We start from the raw sequence: 16,537 nt of genomic DNA on the forward strand, positions 1-16,537 counted from the left end.
TATAAACACAAAAATGTTGGAACTGGATTTGAGTTTGGCTTTTTTTTTAAATTCAGGATCACTTTCTAGAGCATAAATCTAACAGTAGAAGAGTTGCAGTACACAATATTTACCCACTGGCTAATATTACATTTCTTAAAATAAGTCCAGCAACAGAACCTTCCTGCTTTCATCTGCTTTCCATCTCCTCTCCTCCACACGTTTGTGTATGGTGTTTTTCCATTTATTGCCACACGTTGGCGCAAGTTAACTAACCTTTCTGTAAAGATGTAAAAAAATATTCAGATGACACACTCGGATGCATTTTTCTTGTACCAGAGAAAGCCAACCAAGACAAATGACCGACAACACAAATACCTTTTTCTATTTTAAAGTTACTCTGAAAGTGTTTATTTCAATATTACAAAAGTGACAAGTACTTTGTACGTATATCTGAGATATTTGACATGTTTAATCCTGTGCTAGCTAAAGTGAGGAGGCGTGGCGGAGCTCTGCCCGCTGATGAAGCAGTGTAGCGGGCGCAGAAACGTCCTCTGATTCGCTGTCTCGTCACGGCTGGGAGCTGAATGCCTGTCCGGCTGAGACTGGCGGCCAGGCGGAGCATTAGCTTATAGCACAACCTGCTGTCACCCCGGATGTTAAAACCGGCTGTGCGGTGCCGACATGTAGGTATGCGTCGCTCACTGGGAACCAGCGCGCCGCGGAGTTGAAATGCGGACGTAGCCGTTAGCGAGCGGGCCAGGCCGCGGTGAGCTGGCTGGCTGTCCCCCCTCCCCAACCCCTCTGCACCGGGGCAGGAGCATGAATGTTGAGCGCAGACTTCTGCATCGACTCTGTTGAAGACTTTGGAGAAGATGCGCAAGGACGTGAGGATATTGCTTGTGGGGGAACGTGAGTGAAGCTTTGGTTTAGCTGTCGATGTGTTTGCAGAGTCAGCCTCTGTTCACTTTAAATGACACAGATGCTCCCACCAGAGCATGTGATGCTGAGTGTCTTCATGATGGTGATGATGACGAGGGAGGCTCAGTGGATATCTCTCATCGTACTCTGAAATTATCTAACTGGTCTTTTGTAATTATTCATCACACTGTTGTTATTATTATTATTATTATTATTATTAAAGATAGGTACTTACCCTCCTGTTATTCTTTATGAAAATTTTTCCTGCATGCTTTTATTAATGCAAGTGATTAGCTGCAGCTTTTTGAGATGACAGGAGGAAGGGCACCATGCACATATTTTATTTCTGTAATATAGTTTCATAAATTTAAAAAGTGTGGGTCAGTGACGTCATGTTTAAACAATTTAAGTGATGCCCTGCAATCCTAGCAAATGCACTGTGATGAATTTAATCTGTTCGTGAATTGTTTTTAACCAGGATTTTCAGCTCAAATGCAATATTTGTCTCTATCCTCCCTCCCCAGCCAAGGTGGGGAAGACGTCCCTCATCATGTCCCTGGTCAGCGAAGAATTTCCAGAAGTGGTATGAGCTGCTTACTTTTACACTGCTGCTTTTCACTGACCAGTTTAACGTGCAGTAATGAGTGTTTTCTGTTTGGTCCAGGTTCCCTATCGAGTCGAGGAGATCACCATACCAGCAGATGTGACACCAGAAAGAGTTCCCACACACATTGTCGACTATTCAGGTACAAAGAGGCCAGATCTGTCCCTCTTCTCTGTGTTTTATCCTCCCCAGACACTGACTTAAAACATTCGTACCTCTTGAATTTTTTTATTTGGTTACTTTGGAACTATGTTATTCTGTTAGGATTTGTTCTGATAGACCAGAGGTCTGCAACCTGCTTTGAAGAAAATGTGTGCAAATTCGTGTCATATCTTTTTTTATTTTAAAACTTAACAGAAATAAAATTGTGGATGGTTGAAAATGACAAATTTTATTTTGTAGATGTTTATCAAAAAATATAAATGGTCTTTTTTATGTATATATTTTATGTAAATAAGTTTTATCTAGCTGGACTTAGTGTAAAAATAGCTACTTGTAATAGTAAAGGCTGCAGACTGCTGCGATAGAACAACATAAATATGCATAATTGTAAAGTTATGCATGATTTATAGTTTTTTTTACACATTGTCTCTTAACTGAACTATGGATATGTATTCAGCTTTTCAACTTCTATGTCCCTGCGTAAAGAAATGCATTCCTGCACCATTGTGCTGCAACCATCATCTTTCACAATTTACTGAGAAATTTCTTGTCGTGAAAAGAAAATGTCTATATCATGACAACAATAAGTTCCAGTGGATTTATACTGAGATAAAATTACAAATGGTGGACTCAATTAGCTAATTCAAAGAGTTTATTAGGTAATTTTATTTTGGGGTATCAGGAATTTCAGCTTGTATCTTACAAATTTGTCATGTTAAATGTAAATGATGTGTCCCTTTTCTTTTTTGTTGACCATTTGGCACCACTTTGTGTTGATCTAATACATAAAACTTTAATAAAATACACCAAAGTCTGTGGTTACAATGTTGCGAAATGTGAACGGTACAACTACTTTTGTAAGAAGTACGCTTTACCTGTGCTCCTTCCACAGAGGCGGAGCAGACAGACGAGCAGTTGTTTCAGGAGATCTCTAAGGTCAGTCAGTGAATTCTGCTTAGCTCAGCCAGCTCAAAGTGTTTAACTTCAGGAGAAAGACTAATGGCCGACTCTGCTGATCTCTCTTGTAGGCAAATGTGATTTGCATCGTCTACGCTGTCAACAACAAGACATCCATCGAGAAGGCGAGCCTCTTCTGCTGCTGGCATTTCCATAATTTGCTTACATATCAGTTAAACATTTCAGCACATGAGGCCTTCAGAGTGATTGTTGTGGAAGACGACAAATTTTAGAAATAACATATTCTGTACTAAATATCTTTACAGGTGACAGACCACTGGATTCCTCTCATCACCGAGAACACAGACAAGGATAGCAGGTGTGCACATTTACACCTGATCGTGAGATTAGCTACTGCTCCTCTAAGACATAAAAAAAAAACTATATAGAAGGAGAAGCCCTCTTCAAAATCCCATGTTTTTATTACTGCTTGTTTTGGTTTTTGACATGTTTGTCTTAATGTGCCCAGAGTTCCTCTTATCCTGGTGGGGAACAAGTCAGACCTGGTGGAGCACAGCAGCATGGAGACCATTCTGCCCATTATGAACCAGTACAGTGAAATAGAGACATGTGTTGAGGTGAGAGAGCGTAACGTCTGCAAGAATAATATCACACAGTTCGTTCAATGACGAATACATAATCAAATTATACACACAACATCCTCTGAATTTATTGGCATCCCTGGTACAAAAGCGTAAAAGGCTTTGAAATAAGTTCATCCTTTAATTCAGCTGCACAATCTCACCAGAGTTTTATTTATTTTCATTTTCTTCTGCTAGTTCTAAAATTTCACAGTGGCATGAATTCTAACAAGAGCGCCGTTGCTTCTAAAGGAGGAACAGGCCAACATTACTGGGGACAGATCCTCCACCACACCTTAAATCGACGCTTTGTTTCACAACAAATAAACCTGCGGCGTTTTGTTTCTGAAAACGCTCAGTATTTGTTTCATCTGGCCAAAGTGCGGCGTTCCTGTTAAAGTCCCAGTAGAGTTCAGCAAACTCCTCACCGTTATGCCTTTTCTGGCATCACTCCCAAACAACAAGTTGGAAAGTAGATGGCATCTAATGGTTGTTATCAAAACATTTTTTTCCCGCACCTCCCGAAACACACACCTGTCTCATTTAGTCAGCATATCCTCTCTATGTAATCTGACTGCTTCATGTAAGTCCAATCTTTCAACATTTAAATTGTTGCTTTTCATCCCAAAGGGAACTGCGATCTTATTATGTTAGGACACTTGAGCTCATTGTGAATTTTTACATCTTTCATAAAATCACTCGGTGTCTTCTTTTGAGATAAAAAAAATATATATATATACATTTTCCAGTTTTCCTCAGTTTGTCTTGAGCTCCCGACAGGAAGTCCTTACGTGTTGATGATCTCTAAACAAAGCTCCACCTGCGGCTGTTTTTTCAGGCGCACCAATTAGTCTGAAGCGTCGCTTAGACGGATCGCGTGTCTTAATACCCTGTCTGACTGCTACTTAGAGCAGCTCTTTAAGCACTGCTTCTTTTTCTCAGGGCTTCGAACCTGCAGGTGAACGCAGGAAAAGTACACATATATGTTTTGTTTTATTCTTCTGTTCGTAGTGTTCGGCAAAGAACCTGAAGAACATCTCTGAGCTGTTCTACTATGCCCAAAAGGCAGTCCTCCATCCCACAGGACCCCTCTACTGTCCTGAGAAAAAAGACGTAAGCGCCAAACGGAACAAACTACACACCTCTCTTACTTTGCATCAAGACCTTTGCTGACGCACCAATCAGAGTTTTAGTAGGAAATTTCTGCTGACTGATTTTTGCTAGTTCAGGTCTTTCTTTTAAGAACTCTTAACAAACACAATACTCGATCCTATTTTCTGGATATTAAACATCTGATTACTAGTAATTAGCATCACAAATGAAGTTCGAGACACTAACAGTGAACGGTATGCTGTGCCTATTTTGTGTAGAGTAAGTAGATGTGGCAGACAGAACTGGACTCTTCTGAGAGTTAAAAGTTTTTTCAGCGACCTGTTAGCTACCGAAACAAAGGTTTCTGTTTAAAAGCTCAGTGTGAATGAACCCCTGATTATCCTCCATTGGAAATATATTCCTTTTAGAAGCTTTTTTGGGGTTAGTAAGACTTTATTTTTTAAATTTGTGATACAACAGATTGCTAACCTACACGCCAAAGAGTGGTGTTGTTACTTCCATCCATCCATTTTCTTACACCCTTGTCCCTTAGTGGGGTCAGGAGGGTTGCTGGTGCCCATCTCCAGCTAGCGTTCCGGGCAAGAGGCGGGGTCACCCTGGACAGGTCGCCAGTCTGTCGCAGGGCAACACAGAGACACACAACCATGCACACACACACACTCACACCTAGGGGCAATTTGGACAGACCAATTAACCTGACCTGTTTTTGGACTGTGGGAGGAAACCGGAGTACCCGGAGAAAACCCACGCATGCACAGGGAGAACATGCAAACTCCATGCAGAAAGACCGGGGCCGGGAATCGAACCCAGAACCTTCTTGCTGCAAGGCAACAGCTCTACCAACTGCGCCACTGTGCAGTGTTGTTACTTAGATACACTAATAATAAAAGATACATAAAAGGACTTAGTTTATGGCTGGCTAAGTGTTCTTTTTTTAAATTTATTTATTTTTTATTAACTTTGAATTTGTTACTTGAATATGTCCTTCCAGATGAAGCCTCTTTGTGTAAAGGCGCTGACCCGAATCTTCAAAGTGTCGGATTTGGACAATGATGGAATCCTCAATGATATTGAGCTCAACTTCTTCCAGGTGAATCTGCTGTTTGTTTGTTTGGTTTTCAACCAGACGCAAAATTCTGCAAGTTAACTTTCAGTGTCTTTAGTCTTAACAAATATTCTTCTGTGTCAGCGAGTGTGCTTCAACAGCCCGTTGGAGCCTCAGGCGTTGGAGGACGTGAAAAACGTGGTCAGGAAGAATTTGATTGATGGAGTGCAGCATAATGGACTCACTCTAAAAGGTTGGATCCGGTTGGAGCCTTTAATTACATTTTCATGCACACATGTGCCAGTCTCACTTTATTCCTGACTTAATTTGGCCTTTTCACACCTTTATGTCACCTCCCCCCCTGGCAGGCTTCCTGTTTCTGCACACGCTGTTTATTCAACGCGGTCGCCATGAAACCACCTGGACAGTTCTTAGGAGGTTCGGATACGATGACGACTTGGAGTTGAATCAGGACTATCTCTTCCCCCCGTGAGTCTCACTTGACGTATCATAGATATTACACAGTGCAACCTTTACCTCTGTGTTTAAATGTGAGCTAACGCTTCGCTCTTTCCAGGCTGAAAATTCCTCCTGACTGCACCACGGAGCTCAATCACAATGCCTACCTCTTCCTGCAGAGCGTCTTTGACAAACACGACAAGGTACGACCCCACGCAACTTGTTGTCTGTTTGCTTTAGCCTCTGTCCTGACAAGACACTCGCGGGAAGCTGCTCAGTACCCAGAAATACAAACCAACATACTTCTCCTGCTGCCAATACCGCCCCCACCCCTGAGGAGCTGAGGAGCGATTTAACCTGCTGGCACGGAAGCAGGATTTACCGGAGAATAAGCCGGTGGTTAAAGGGAAAGTCAAAGGTTGAAAGTGGCGGATCGTGCCGTCTATATGTTGTAGTAGTGATTAGTCTCCATCTAGAAATGTGTAGCTACATCCAGTCAGGTTTGTTTTCTGAGGATGGATTCATCTCAGGTTTTTCATTTTGTCTACACCTCTTTATGGTGGTTTTGAGATTAATGGAGTTAGTATGGAAAACAAAACTCTAGTTTGGGCCAATTATCTATATTTCTCAACTTCATTTCCTGTCCATAGTTTAGCTGTATTCATCCATCCATCCTGGTTTGAACACGTTTGAACACTTTGCATGTGTCTGTCATGAATTAATAGTGAAGTTCTCCATTTATATGTTGGCTGATTAGGTTAAAAAGAATGGACTTTCAATCCTAGCAAAGGTTTAGCATTTAAGCTAAACTTTTGCTAGCAAAAGCAGCCTGGGAGTCATAGACTTTATATAATACAACACAACATTGCAGATCAAGGGTTAAACAAGAATATTTACAGATCCGTTCAGTATATTGGAATAATATTAAAAAGCCCATTCAAGTAAAATATATTATATAGTTTAATTACAACCAGATGGATTTTTTGAAAGCCTTTATTTCTGTTAATTATGATGATTTCCTACTTACAGCAAATGACAACATGACATTTAACATCATAATATCATATCAGACCAATAAAAAAACAACTAATTTTAAAAACAGGAACATTTTTTTCAATGGTACTAGAGATCTGGACAATTGTATTTATAACTGAGCCTTTAATGACTAACAGGATCGTGACTGTGCCTTGTCGCCTGATGAGCTGAGGGACTTGTTTGACGTTTTCCCCTACATGCCCTGGGGTCCAGATGTCAACAACACTGTTTGCACCAATGACCAAGGCTGGATCACCTACCAGGGCTACCTCTCACAGTGGACGTAAGTACTGCAGATGGGAGGAGAAAACACATTACTGCAAAAACACATAACTTTCTACTGCCTGATATCTTTAGAACACTTGAAATAAGACAAAATTAGCATGCAAGTAACTTTTTAGCAAGATATAGAATTTTGTTTTAAGACAACAATTCCTTAATAATTATGGAGTACTTTTTACTTTAACATTTAGCTTTATACGTTTAATATAGTTTTTCTTGTTTCTCTTTCTTTTGGTTTTGTTTGTATTTCCTTCTAATTCATGTAAAGCACTTTGAACTGCCATGTTGCTGAAAAAATGCCATATATAAATACAATTACCTTACCTAACATGAATTAGAAATACTACTTCTACAGGCTTATTATTTCACATTGGCAAAATATCTTATTTTATTAAATAATCAGCCAGTTGAATTAGAATTATTAAGGAATTATTGTCTTAAAATAAGCTACTTGGTCTTGCTGAAACGTTACTTGTAAGTTAGTTGTGTCTTATTTCAAGTGTAATAAGGTATTTGCACTAGAATCTAGCCTCAAAATACTAAGTAAGATTTTGTGTTTTTGCAGTTAATTTAATGATTTCTGCTTGTGGGTAGCTGGGTTGATGGCATCATATAAGTGCAGCATGTCTGTGTTAGGGCTCTGAATCAGAGAACAGGAAGTGGCAGTGAACACGTTTCAGTTGTGCTTTAATAAAAAAAAAAAACAGCTTTAATGGCCAAAATTAACTGAATCAGCCATGTAAAAAATGTAATAAAAAGCAACTAGGAACAAAGTGAGTGACGACAGCAGAAAGGGAGCGACAGAGCTTCTCTCTAAGCCGCAGCAGGTCAGACGTCAGACGCTGGGAGGCCTGTTAGGATCCAACTGGACCAGTTCTTAGCCAAACGGTCGGTAGCCGCAGCTCAGCCTTAGTGATTACTATGTTTATAACGATGTTTAAAGCAACAGAACTGGCATTCTGCACCATTCTGATATGTGTTCCTCCTCTGCTTCACAGTAAATCTCCTGTTTAAATTTGCAGCCACATTCCCATGTTATTAGTAATGTGGTTAATAGCACATTAGCCACGTAGCAGGAAGAAATGCACGTGTTGTCAGCTGCCAGAGCTTATTGGAGCTTAATAGATTTAGGTTTGCTGAACAGGAAAAGGAAATGTTAAGCATGCTCAAGCCATTTTACACTCAGGAGAGGGATATTGTATTAGACTCATAGAGCTTTAAGGATCACGGAAAGATCAGAACTTTTCCTGTTACTGGTTTCCTCCTTTTATTGAGCTCATTTTGACACATTTTAACTCAGTCATGTTGGACAAGAGAGGGTTTTTTGTTTTCTTTGAAAAAACAACAGGGTACACACTGGGATTAAAGTATTTTTTTTAGGTCTCGATAGTCATGAAAATATCAAATAAAGTATGGAAAAATATTTGTATTTGCAGACTTCACCTCGTTCTTTCCATTATGGTGGCCTCCCTATCTCATTTTCTTTCTTTCTTCCACCCTTTATTCCTTTCATTTTTCCTTGTGTACTCATCTTTCATTTCCTTAATTATATCCTACCTCTCTTTCTTCTTTCTCTTTCCTTCTTTTCATCAGTCCTTCCTTATATCTTTTGTTCCTCCTTTGTTTTTTTGTTCATTTCTTTCCTCTTCTATTCTTCCTGTCTTCCTTGTTCCGTCATTTTCTTTTTTTCCTTTCAACCTCCTATTCTTGTCCTCATCCTTTGATAATATCTATCTTTTGCTTTTTTTGCAGGTTAACGACTTATTTGGACGTCCAGCGATGTCTAGAGTATTTAGGCTACCTTGGCTACTCGATAATTGCTGAGCAGGAGTCCCAAGCAGCAGGAATCACAGGTGAATTTTACCAGTGCAGTGTTTTTTCCTTAATTAAACAGAATACAGTAAATCTGTGTTTTTGTAAAATAATGCATAAAACTCGCAGGTGTGGTGTCAGAGAACAAACAACGGCAGCAGCTCAACAGTAACGTTTCTGTTGTCACTGCTAGCCGCTTTGTGTCCGGCAGCAGCCTGATCTGATCCGCTGATACCTGTATGTGTGCCTTGGCCCCCCACAGTGACCAGAGCTAAGAAGATTGACCTGCAGAAGAAACAGACTCAGCGCAACGTCTTCCGCTGCAACGTGTTTGGAGACATGGGCAGCGGGAAGAGCGGCTTCCTGCAGGCCTTCTTGGGCAGAAACCTCGTGGTAGGCGCCGGAGACGATGTTAACGTAGAGAGAATACACAGACGGCATATTAAAGCCGCAGACTGGTGATGTGATTAGCAGGATTAACTCGTTATAATACGCCTGTCAATAGGTGGGCTATACTAGGCAGCAGTCACTTCTTAAAATTGATGTGAGAGAAGGTGGGAAAGTGTTGTGATCTGATTAACCTTAAATAGGGCTGGTATTTATGGCTGGACTGGTTTTAGAGGTTTTAAAGATGTTCCACTTGTTTGACCTGATGTGCCAGTAAAGCATTTTGAGATTTTCCCTCACTCTACAATGGTGATTATTAGTAACCGTTTAGCTACTAATGATTTTATGGTTAAAAAAACTATAGTTATTATGCTTCCTTAAGTTTTATTTGATGGTGTGAAATGTATTTTATTTTTGAAATAAGTGGGAAACTAGGCGTCCGTTGCATATACTAAATAAATAAGCAATTTATGTTCATAGTTAAAGTTTGGACACATTTATGTAATTTAATTAAGTTTACCTTCTGTATTCTGTCATATAATTGTTATAATTATAACTGTCTGACTTTTTTTCTCTAATTTGACTTTTCAGCCATGTTGTAGCATCACAGATGTTTTTTCCTCAGTTCTCCCTTTAAACACAGAAAGTTGTACCGTGACAGATTTTGTAGCTCTATATTACTTATTCACATGACCTATTTTTTTATGCAGTAGGGATTGTAGATATGTTTATGTAACATTCCACTTCTTTCTTTCTAGCGACAGAAGATGATTAAAGAGGAGCACAGATCCTACTACGCCATCAGCACAACATATGTTTACGGTCAGGAAAAATACCTCCTGGTGAGTATTTGAAATTCTATGCATTTTCCATTGTGTGGGTTGTAATGATATTCAGTGATCCATATGTTATATTGATTTATGCCATAAAAATCCTGACACTAAAGTTCATATTTTCATCCTAAGACTGCATATAAGGTGGTGAAGTTTGAACATTAAAATCATGTTACTCAACAACAACATTTAAGCTAGCCTTATAAATGTACAGATGTTGTGCGTGATACTTGTACTAGGCCACCATGACCTGATTGGAGCCAGTTATATAAGCTTCTCATCTTGTTCACTTTATGTTTTTGTAACATTAAGTGACAAATTTCAGTTTGACAAAAGTATTAAGATTGTTTTTTTTTTTAATTGGAGCCATAGTTTGTTTTCCACAAGAACAGTTTAATCCAAATTAATCTCGTATGGTTCTCTGGTTTTCAGTGCCTTTAACAACTTGTATATACACAGGTCGCTCTACTTAGCAATTAACCTGCAATAGAAATGATCTGCAAGTAACAGAAGAGCATAATTAATCATAATTTTTATGAGCAGGAAAAGTAGCAAAAATATTACCTTCTAAATTTTTTAGTTAAAGTCATGATCGTTATTTTAGCAGAAACTATATCTACATAAGAAACATTGCTATACCAAAGAATATTTTTTTTGTGTTTTTATTTTGTGGCACTTGTAGAATGATAGGCATAGCACTTAAGACATGGAGTAAATTCAGTCTCAGACTGTTTAACCACATTTAAACAATCCATTTCAATTTAATATGCAAAATCAGCAGTTAGTAAAATTAACTCCTCCTATATCAAAACTAGTTTTAAGCAAAAGGGAAAGGAGAAAAATATATTGATGCACTGATGTGAGAGCATAACAGCAAGACTTCAAATTAAATTTATATTATCTTAATGCTTAAATTTAGCCAAGTTCCATTTCAAAATGAAGCAAAAAATTACTTATTGTTTTTCCTGCAGCTCCACACCAAAGAGACAATGTGCTAATGAAACTCTTCTCTTCGTGCACCAGACATTTTAAGTTAAACAGAGACTTTTTTGATGTGTCATAGCAACATGCTGCTCTGTGTTTGTGGTACTGCAACGACCAACACAGTCACTCTTTTCCTGCTTTTTCACTGTGAAGCAATTGCTTTCTATTTTGTTCCTGTTTTCAATCATTTAGAAATCATAGGGGCCTAACAACAGATTACATAAGCTATGATCTGCCATTCCTTTGCAGCTTCATGAGGTTTTCCCAGACTTCGACTACCTGACTGATGCTGATATGGCCTGCGACATTGTCTGTCTGGTGTACGACGTCAGCAACCCCTACTCATTTGAATACTGCGCCAAAGTCTTTAAGGTGGATTGCTGTGCATTGTTCACATATTAATAGAATTCCATCCAAACACTGACTTTCAACATCTCTCCGTCTCATCTCTCCCACAGCAATACGTCATGGACAGCAAGACTCCGTGCATGATGATAGCAGCCAAGTCAGACTTACCCGAGGTTAAGCAGATGTACGGCTGCAGCCCTCTGGAGTTCTGCAGGAGGCACAAGATGCCGCCTCCGCAGTCCTTCACCTGTAACACGGCAGCTGAACCAAACAGAGAAATCTACACCAAGCTAACCACGATGGCCATGTACCCGTACGTATGCCGGCGTTTCATTTGTGTTGAGGCTTGTAGGCTACATTATCTTCTGTGTCTGGAATTTAGAATAATGCAGAGTCATAGAAGTAGCAAAATAGAAACAAGGCAACAAAAGTTGTGAAAAAGAAGGGAATGTAAAAATAATCTGATTTGTTTACCAAACAAGGCAGGCTCTGGTTCCAGATGATGCGTCATCGCCCATATATGGTAGAGGATATATTGGAGCTCTAAATTACATTTGCTTATCAAAAAAAGTTCATTTTAAAATGACTTATCTGGTTTAAAGAACAATAGACTAGCTGGTTGTGATTTATTTATTTACAATTTTTTCAAGATTTATAGGTTGTCTGACTTTAATTTATAATAATTTTTGCCCTTTTAAATGTAGTAATTTGTAGTGTGAAGTTTTGATTATATACTCCCAGAGTATTTTTTTCAGCTTTGACCTACCTGCAAAAATTAGCTGTTAGCAACGGGGGGAGAGAGGAGGATGGGGAATGCTTTTATTTTCATGATCACCGTTTACCAGTCAACTAGAAAAGTCTGTAATAGAGCTGTATGATGTTCCACCTGTAGGTGGCACTCTTTTTCATCATGCACCGTATTCTTCATGCGTTCATAGTGCTGTGTTGCTTTTGGGTTGCTTATGTAGCCAGTCAAGCTGTTCTTAACTGGAAACACAAACCACCTTTCATCCTACGGTTAAGAGTGAAACAAAGTAAAAAATAATTCCCTTTTCCTGGCCTGTGCTAGGGAGCGGGAATTAGTTGTTTCGTGTATTTCTGTTTCACATGTCCTGTTATATCAACACACTTCTTTTGGGTAGTTTCAGAAGCTTGTTCTCTCCTGCAATGTTTTATAGGGACATTAACTGCAATGGCTTGTTTTTTCTAAATGCAGCTCACCTCAGAAATACTTCTGTGTTTGTTAAGTGACCTCATTTAAACACTGAACTTTTTTTCTTCTATGTTTGTCCTGGTCTTGTGTGTCTGTTTCGCCCCCTGTGCGTCGGTGTGTTTGTGCCGGTGTGTGTCGTCCCTGCGTCTCTCCTCAGCCACGCCCGGCTGCGCTGCATGTGCACCTGCAACCGGTGCACGTTCTGCTTGTGTCAGAACCTCCTGAACTCTGAGCTGCTGCAGACCGTCAGGGCCAAACTCTACGCTGTCGTGCTCAGAAGGTCTCTAATGGAAACTTCTTCTTTTCTCTCCTCTTATGTGTTGACCTCGCCGGCGCATGCTTGTCTTCCCGTTCCCCTACTTTTTGCTTCCTTCATTCGTCATTCTTAATCAGACTGTTAGGCGACATTGATAGTAATTCACCATTAAAAGGCTTGTTCAGGCAAGTTTTGTTTTTAAATGATTAAAATTATGCACAAGATTACTTTTTTGGTGTTGGATTGTCCTGTTTTTTCTGTTTTTTTTATTTTCATTGTAAAGGGCCTATAAGCATCATCTTTTAGGCTTTATTGTTGACAAGGATTGCAAGCTGCTCAAACTGTTTATTATTGTCTACATTACATCTAACAAAGTTCTTATTTCTAGTCCTGCCGTCTCATCTCCTAACTCTTAATCCTCTCATCTCTCTGTCTGCCTGCTTCTTCAGTGTTTTCACATTTCAAAGCTTCTGTCATGTTTTGTTGTTCACCTCCAGTTGTTTCTTCTGATTCTTTTTTTTTTGATACTGTCATTGCTTAAACTTTTATTTGCCAGTTTTATGTGTACTGCAAAGAGGCAGTAGGTAAAGTGAAAGAAGAGAATATTTGTTTAAATCGCAAATAGTCAGAATTAGTTTTTTGTGTCCGTTTTCTTGTTTAGAAAAGCTTTTACCTAGTATTACTAACTCTGCCCAATCCCACTTTTTCTTTAAGAAAAATCAAAAAACTACATGCAAAACATATTTTCTACCCATCCAGCCTTGCTCTGGCTTTTCATACCTTTGCTGTTTTGCGACTTTGTAGATTTTAGTCTTTTTGTGCTTCTTTTGCCAGATGCCTCCTGGCAAGGGGGAGGTTTCAGTCTTAGTTTAAAGAAACTTGCAGTTTAAAGAGAGAAATAAAATCGCCTTTTACTTAGTTATTTGTCTCCCGGCAGTAAATAGTTTATTTATTTTAGCTTGAAGAGGCGTCATACATTGTCACACAGTCTTTTATGAGTAAACTGACCCACAGAGGGCATGGACATGCAACGTTTTTAGAAAAGAAAGTTTTAAGAGTTTTATTTTATGCTTCCATTATTTCCATGACAGGAAACTGACGATGATAAAAAAAAAATCCACTTTATTGCAATACACTCTTGTAAAAGAGAGATCTTTGATCTCAAGGAGTCCTGTTTGAATAAAAGTTAAAGAAGAAGAATGTGCAATTATCATTTTTCTGAAAACATTTGCCAACGAGAAAAATCTATGAATTTGCAATAGTTCAAGTTGATGGGTAAGAGTAACAGAAACGTCACATGGTGTGTGTGAAAGAAGTTGCTGTAGTGCAGCTAGCATTAAACCAGTGTCTGTTCGTATATTGCCCGGAGAATGTAGAACCTTTCTTCAACTCTTGAGATTTCTAAAATGCTTCCATTATTTCCATGACAGGAAACTGACAATGATACAAAAACAAATCCACTTTATTGCAATACACTCTTGTAAAAGAGAGATCTTTGATCTCAAGGAGTCCTGTTTGAATAAAAGTTAAAGAAGAAGAAGAAGAATGTGCTTGGCCTTCCTGTTTTAACCAGACAACAGGAAGACCAGAGATAAAATATGGTTTCCTGTTTGAAAGTTACTTCCACCTTTTACTGGTCAGGTTCAAGATGAAAACCGACAGATTCCAGTCATCATCTGATCTCTTGGTGCATCTAACATAGTTTTGACAAACCTTAAGTGCATAAACTCTACCTTAACCTTCCGGTGCTTTCACTGTTCACATCTCTTTTATGTCTTTCTTTGTTTTTCTCTCTCTGTGTATTTATTTTTTGCCTCTTTGCTCAACAGACATATAATCCAAGAAGACCTGACGAGCTCCACCTTCTGGCTGAGAGCAAGTGTCGGGGCCACAGTGTTTGCAGTGCTGGGCTTCGCCGTGTACAGACTACTGCTGAAGACACGGTGATCACCTGGCAAACTGATCCAACCCTTGTTACCATGGCACCCAACAGGGCCAATTTTGACCGATCAACACATTTGGACAATCTTTTATGCAATTAGAATATAATGATTTTTGAAGAATCTCATTAAAACCTATAGATTATTGTTGTTACAAGTCCCTTTTAATTGACGGAGAAGATATGTGTTCGCATATAAACCCTCTACTTTTTCCTGATTCTTTTCACTTGTGTTTCTCATTTTGTGGATAAAATATTTATTTTGTAACAATATGATAATTTGCTTAATCTGAATAAAAACGACTAAAGCTGTTTATATTTCTATAAAGATCTAGATAAGCTGCTGCTATGCCATGAGTTACATAAAGCTATTTTTGGTTGCGTGCTGATGTGATAGAGGTTAATTACATTATAATGGTTTCTGGGCCGTCTGAGGTCTGTAAATAGTGTATATAACATAAAATGGCTTTTCTGCTCATGCTTATGGACAAACAATAATAATAAGAGACAAATGGCCAAATCTTTCCACACATTTCTGTCTTGTTTGCACACCCCAGTTGATCATCATTGGGTGCGAGTGTGTAAAAGAAACGCTTTGCTGCTCTTTCATGTTTTCCTGCATAGGTCAGTTTTTACTTCTAACATATGCATGTGTTTCTGTACTAAGGACTTGGCCACACTTGTGTGTAAGCATGCCAGGTTTTTGTGACCTGCAAAAAACAGCAATGTCAACTTGTTTCAGTTTTTTTATTTTATTTTAAACATGGATGCCACTCATTTGAGTGCTGGATGGTGCAGAGTTTGAGAAGAATAACTGAGTGTTGAGAGAATCAGCTCTCCTTGTCTCTGAAAATGCAATAATGTGGCCACAAAATGCTCATTTTCACAAACGTCGCCACAGTATTTATGTATTTCTTCTGCCCGATCTTTCTGAACGTTTACAATAAATTAAGGCCTATAAGATGTGGTGGAATAAAATCTTTGTCATTGTTTTCTACCTTTTGGTTTTTCTGGATAATATTAAAACTATTTTTTCTGATGCACAAGGGGGCAGTATTGGATGAAAAAAAAGATTTTAAACAATCTGATTGATATAGCCCACACAGTCATAATCAATAAAAAGGAAGATAATTGAAAAGTTTATTTATTTCAGCTGCTCAATTCATTATGTGAAACGGACTTACTGATCTCCTGTAATGTTCTTGTTCTTGGGCTTTTAGTTGTTAGGCTTGGAATGTGAACATTTGAAAAACAGTTGAAAAACCCAAGTGCCTAATTGGATGTGAAACACCGCAATGTTTGTCAAATCACATAGAATTTCATATTAGCAAGACTCTTCATCACTCTGCAACATATTTGATCCACTTTACATCACACATTATTTACAAAGCGATGATCTCTGAGCATCTGCGGAGCTTTACAACATGGTGTAAAGTGACTGTGTTCATGAAAAAAGTCGTTTTAACTTTGGCTGTGGTTAGAGCATGACAAAAGCTTTGAACCACCCTCTTCTAACGCCCTCTATTATTTTTATGTGAGCTAAGTTTTTCCACTTAGCGGGTGTTTTTCCTGCTGCACATCTTGTCTCCCTCCTTTTTCGCTCACACCCTCTCCCCTCATCACCTCT

General features: G+C 38.9%; 1 protein-coding gene across 2 annotated transcripts; it reads left to right on the plus strand.

The window, feature by feature from the left end:
* The first annotated feature begins 334 nt into the window (after positions 1–334).
* On the plus strand, positions 335–15,903 carry rhot1b (ras homolog family member T1). Of its 2 annotated transcripts, XM_008414941.2 has the most exons (20): positions 335–891; positions 1,425–1,483; positions 1,565–1,646; positions 2,559–2,602; positions 2,695–2,748; positions 2,890–2,942; positions 3,093–3,201; positions 4,216–4,317; positions 5,309–5,407; positions 5,507–5,615; positions 5,731–5,851; positions 5,940–6,024; positions 6,994–7,139; positions 8,891–8,991; positions 9,213–9,343; positions 10,096–10,179; positions 11,404–11,526; positions 11,613–11,815; positions 12,873–12,995; positions 14,801–15,903. In XM_008414941.2, the coding sequence occupies exons 1-20, from the start codon at positions 855–857 to the stop codon at positions 14,916–14,918; spliced, it is 1,983 nt and encodes a 660-aa protein (XP_008413163.1). In that variant the 5' UTR covers positions 335–854; the 3' UTR covers positions 14,919–15,903. The 2 variants fall into 2 exon arrangements, with proteins under 2 accessions (XP_008413163.1, XP_008413168.1); XM_008414946.2 differs by lacking the exon at positions 12,873–12,995.
* Positions 15,904–16,537: the final 634 nt, after the last annotated feature.

The sequence above is a fragment of the Poecilia reticulata genome, linkage group LG1 (assembly GCF_000633615.1).
Source record: "Poecilia reticulata strain Guanapo linkage group LG1, Guppy_female_1.0+MT, whole genome shotgun sequence".
Classification (NCBI taxonomy): Eukaryota; Metazoa; Chordata; class Actinopteri; order Cyprinodontiformes; family Poeciliidae; genus Poecilia; species Poecilia reticulata.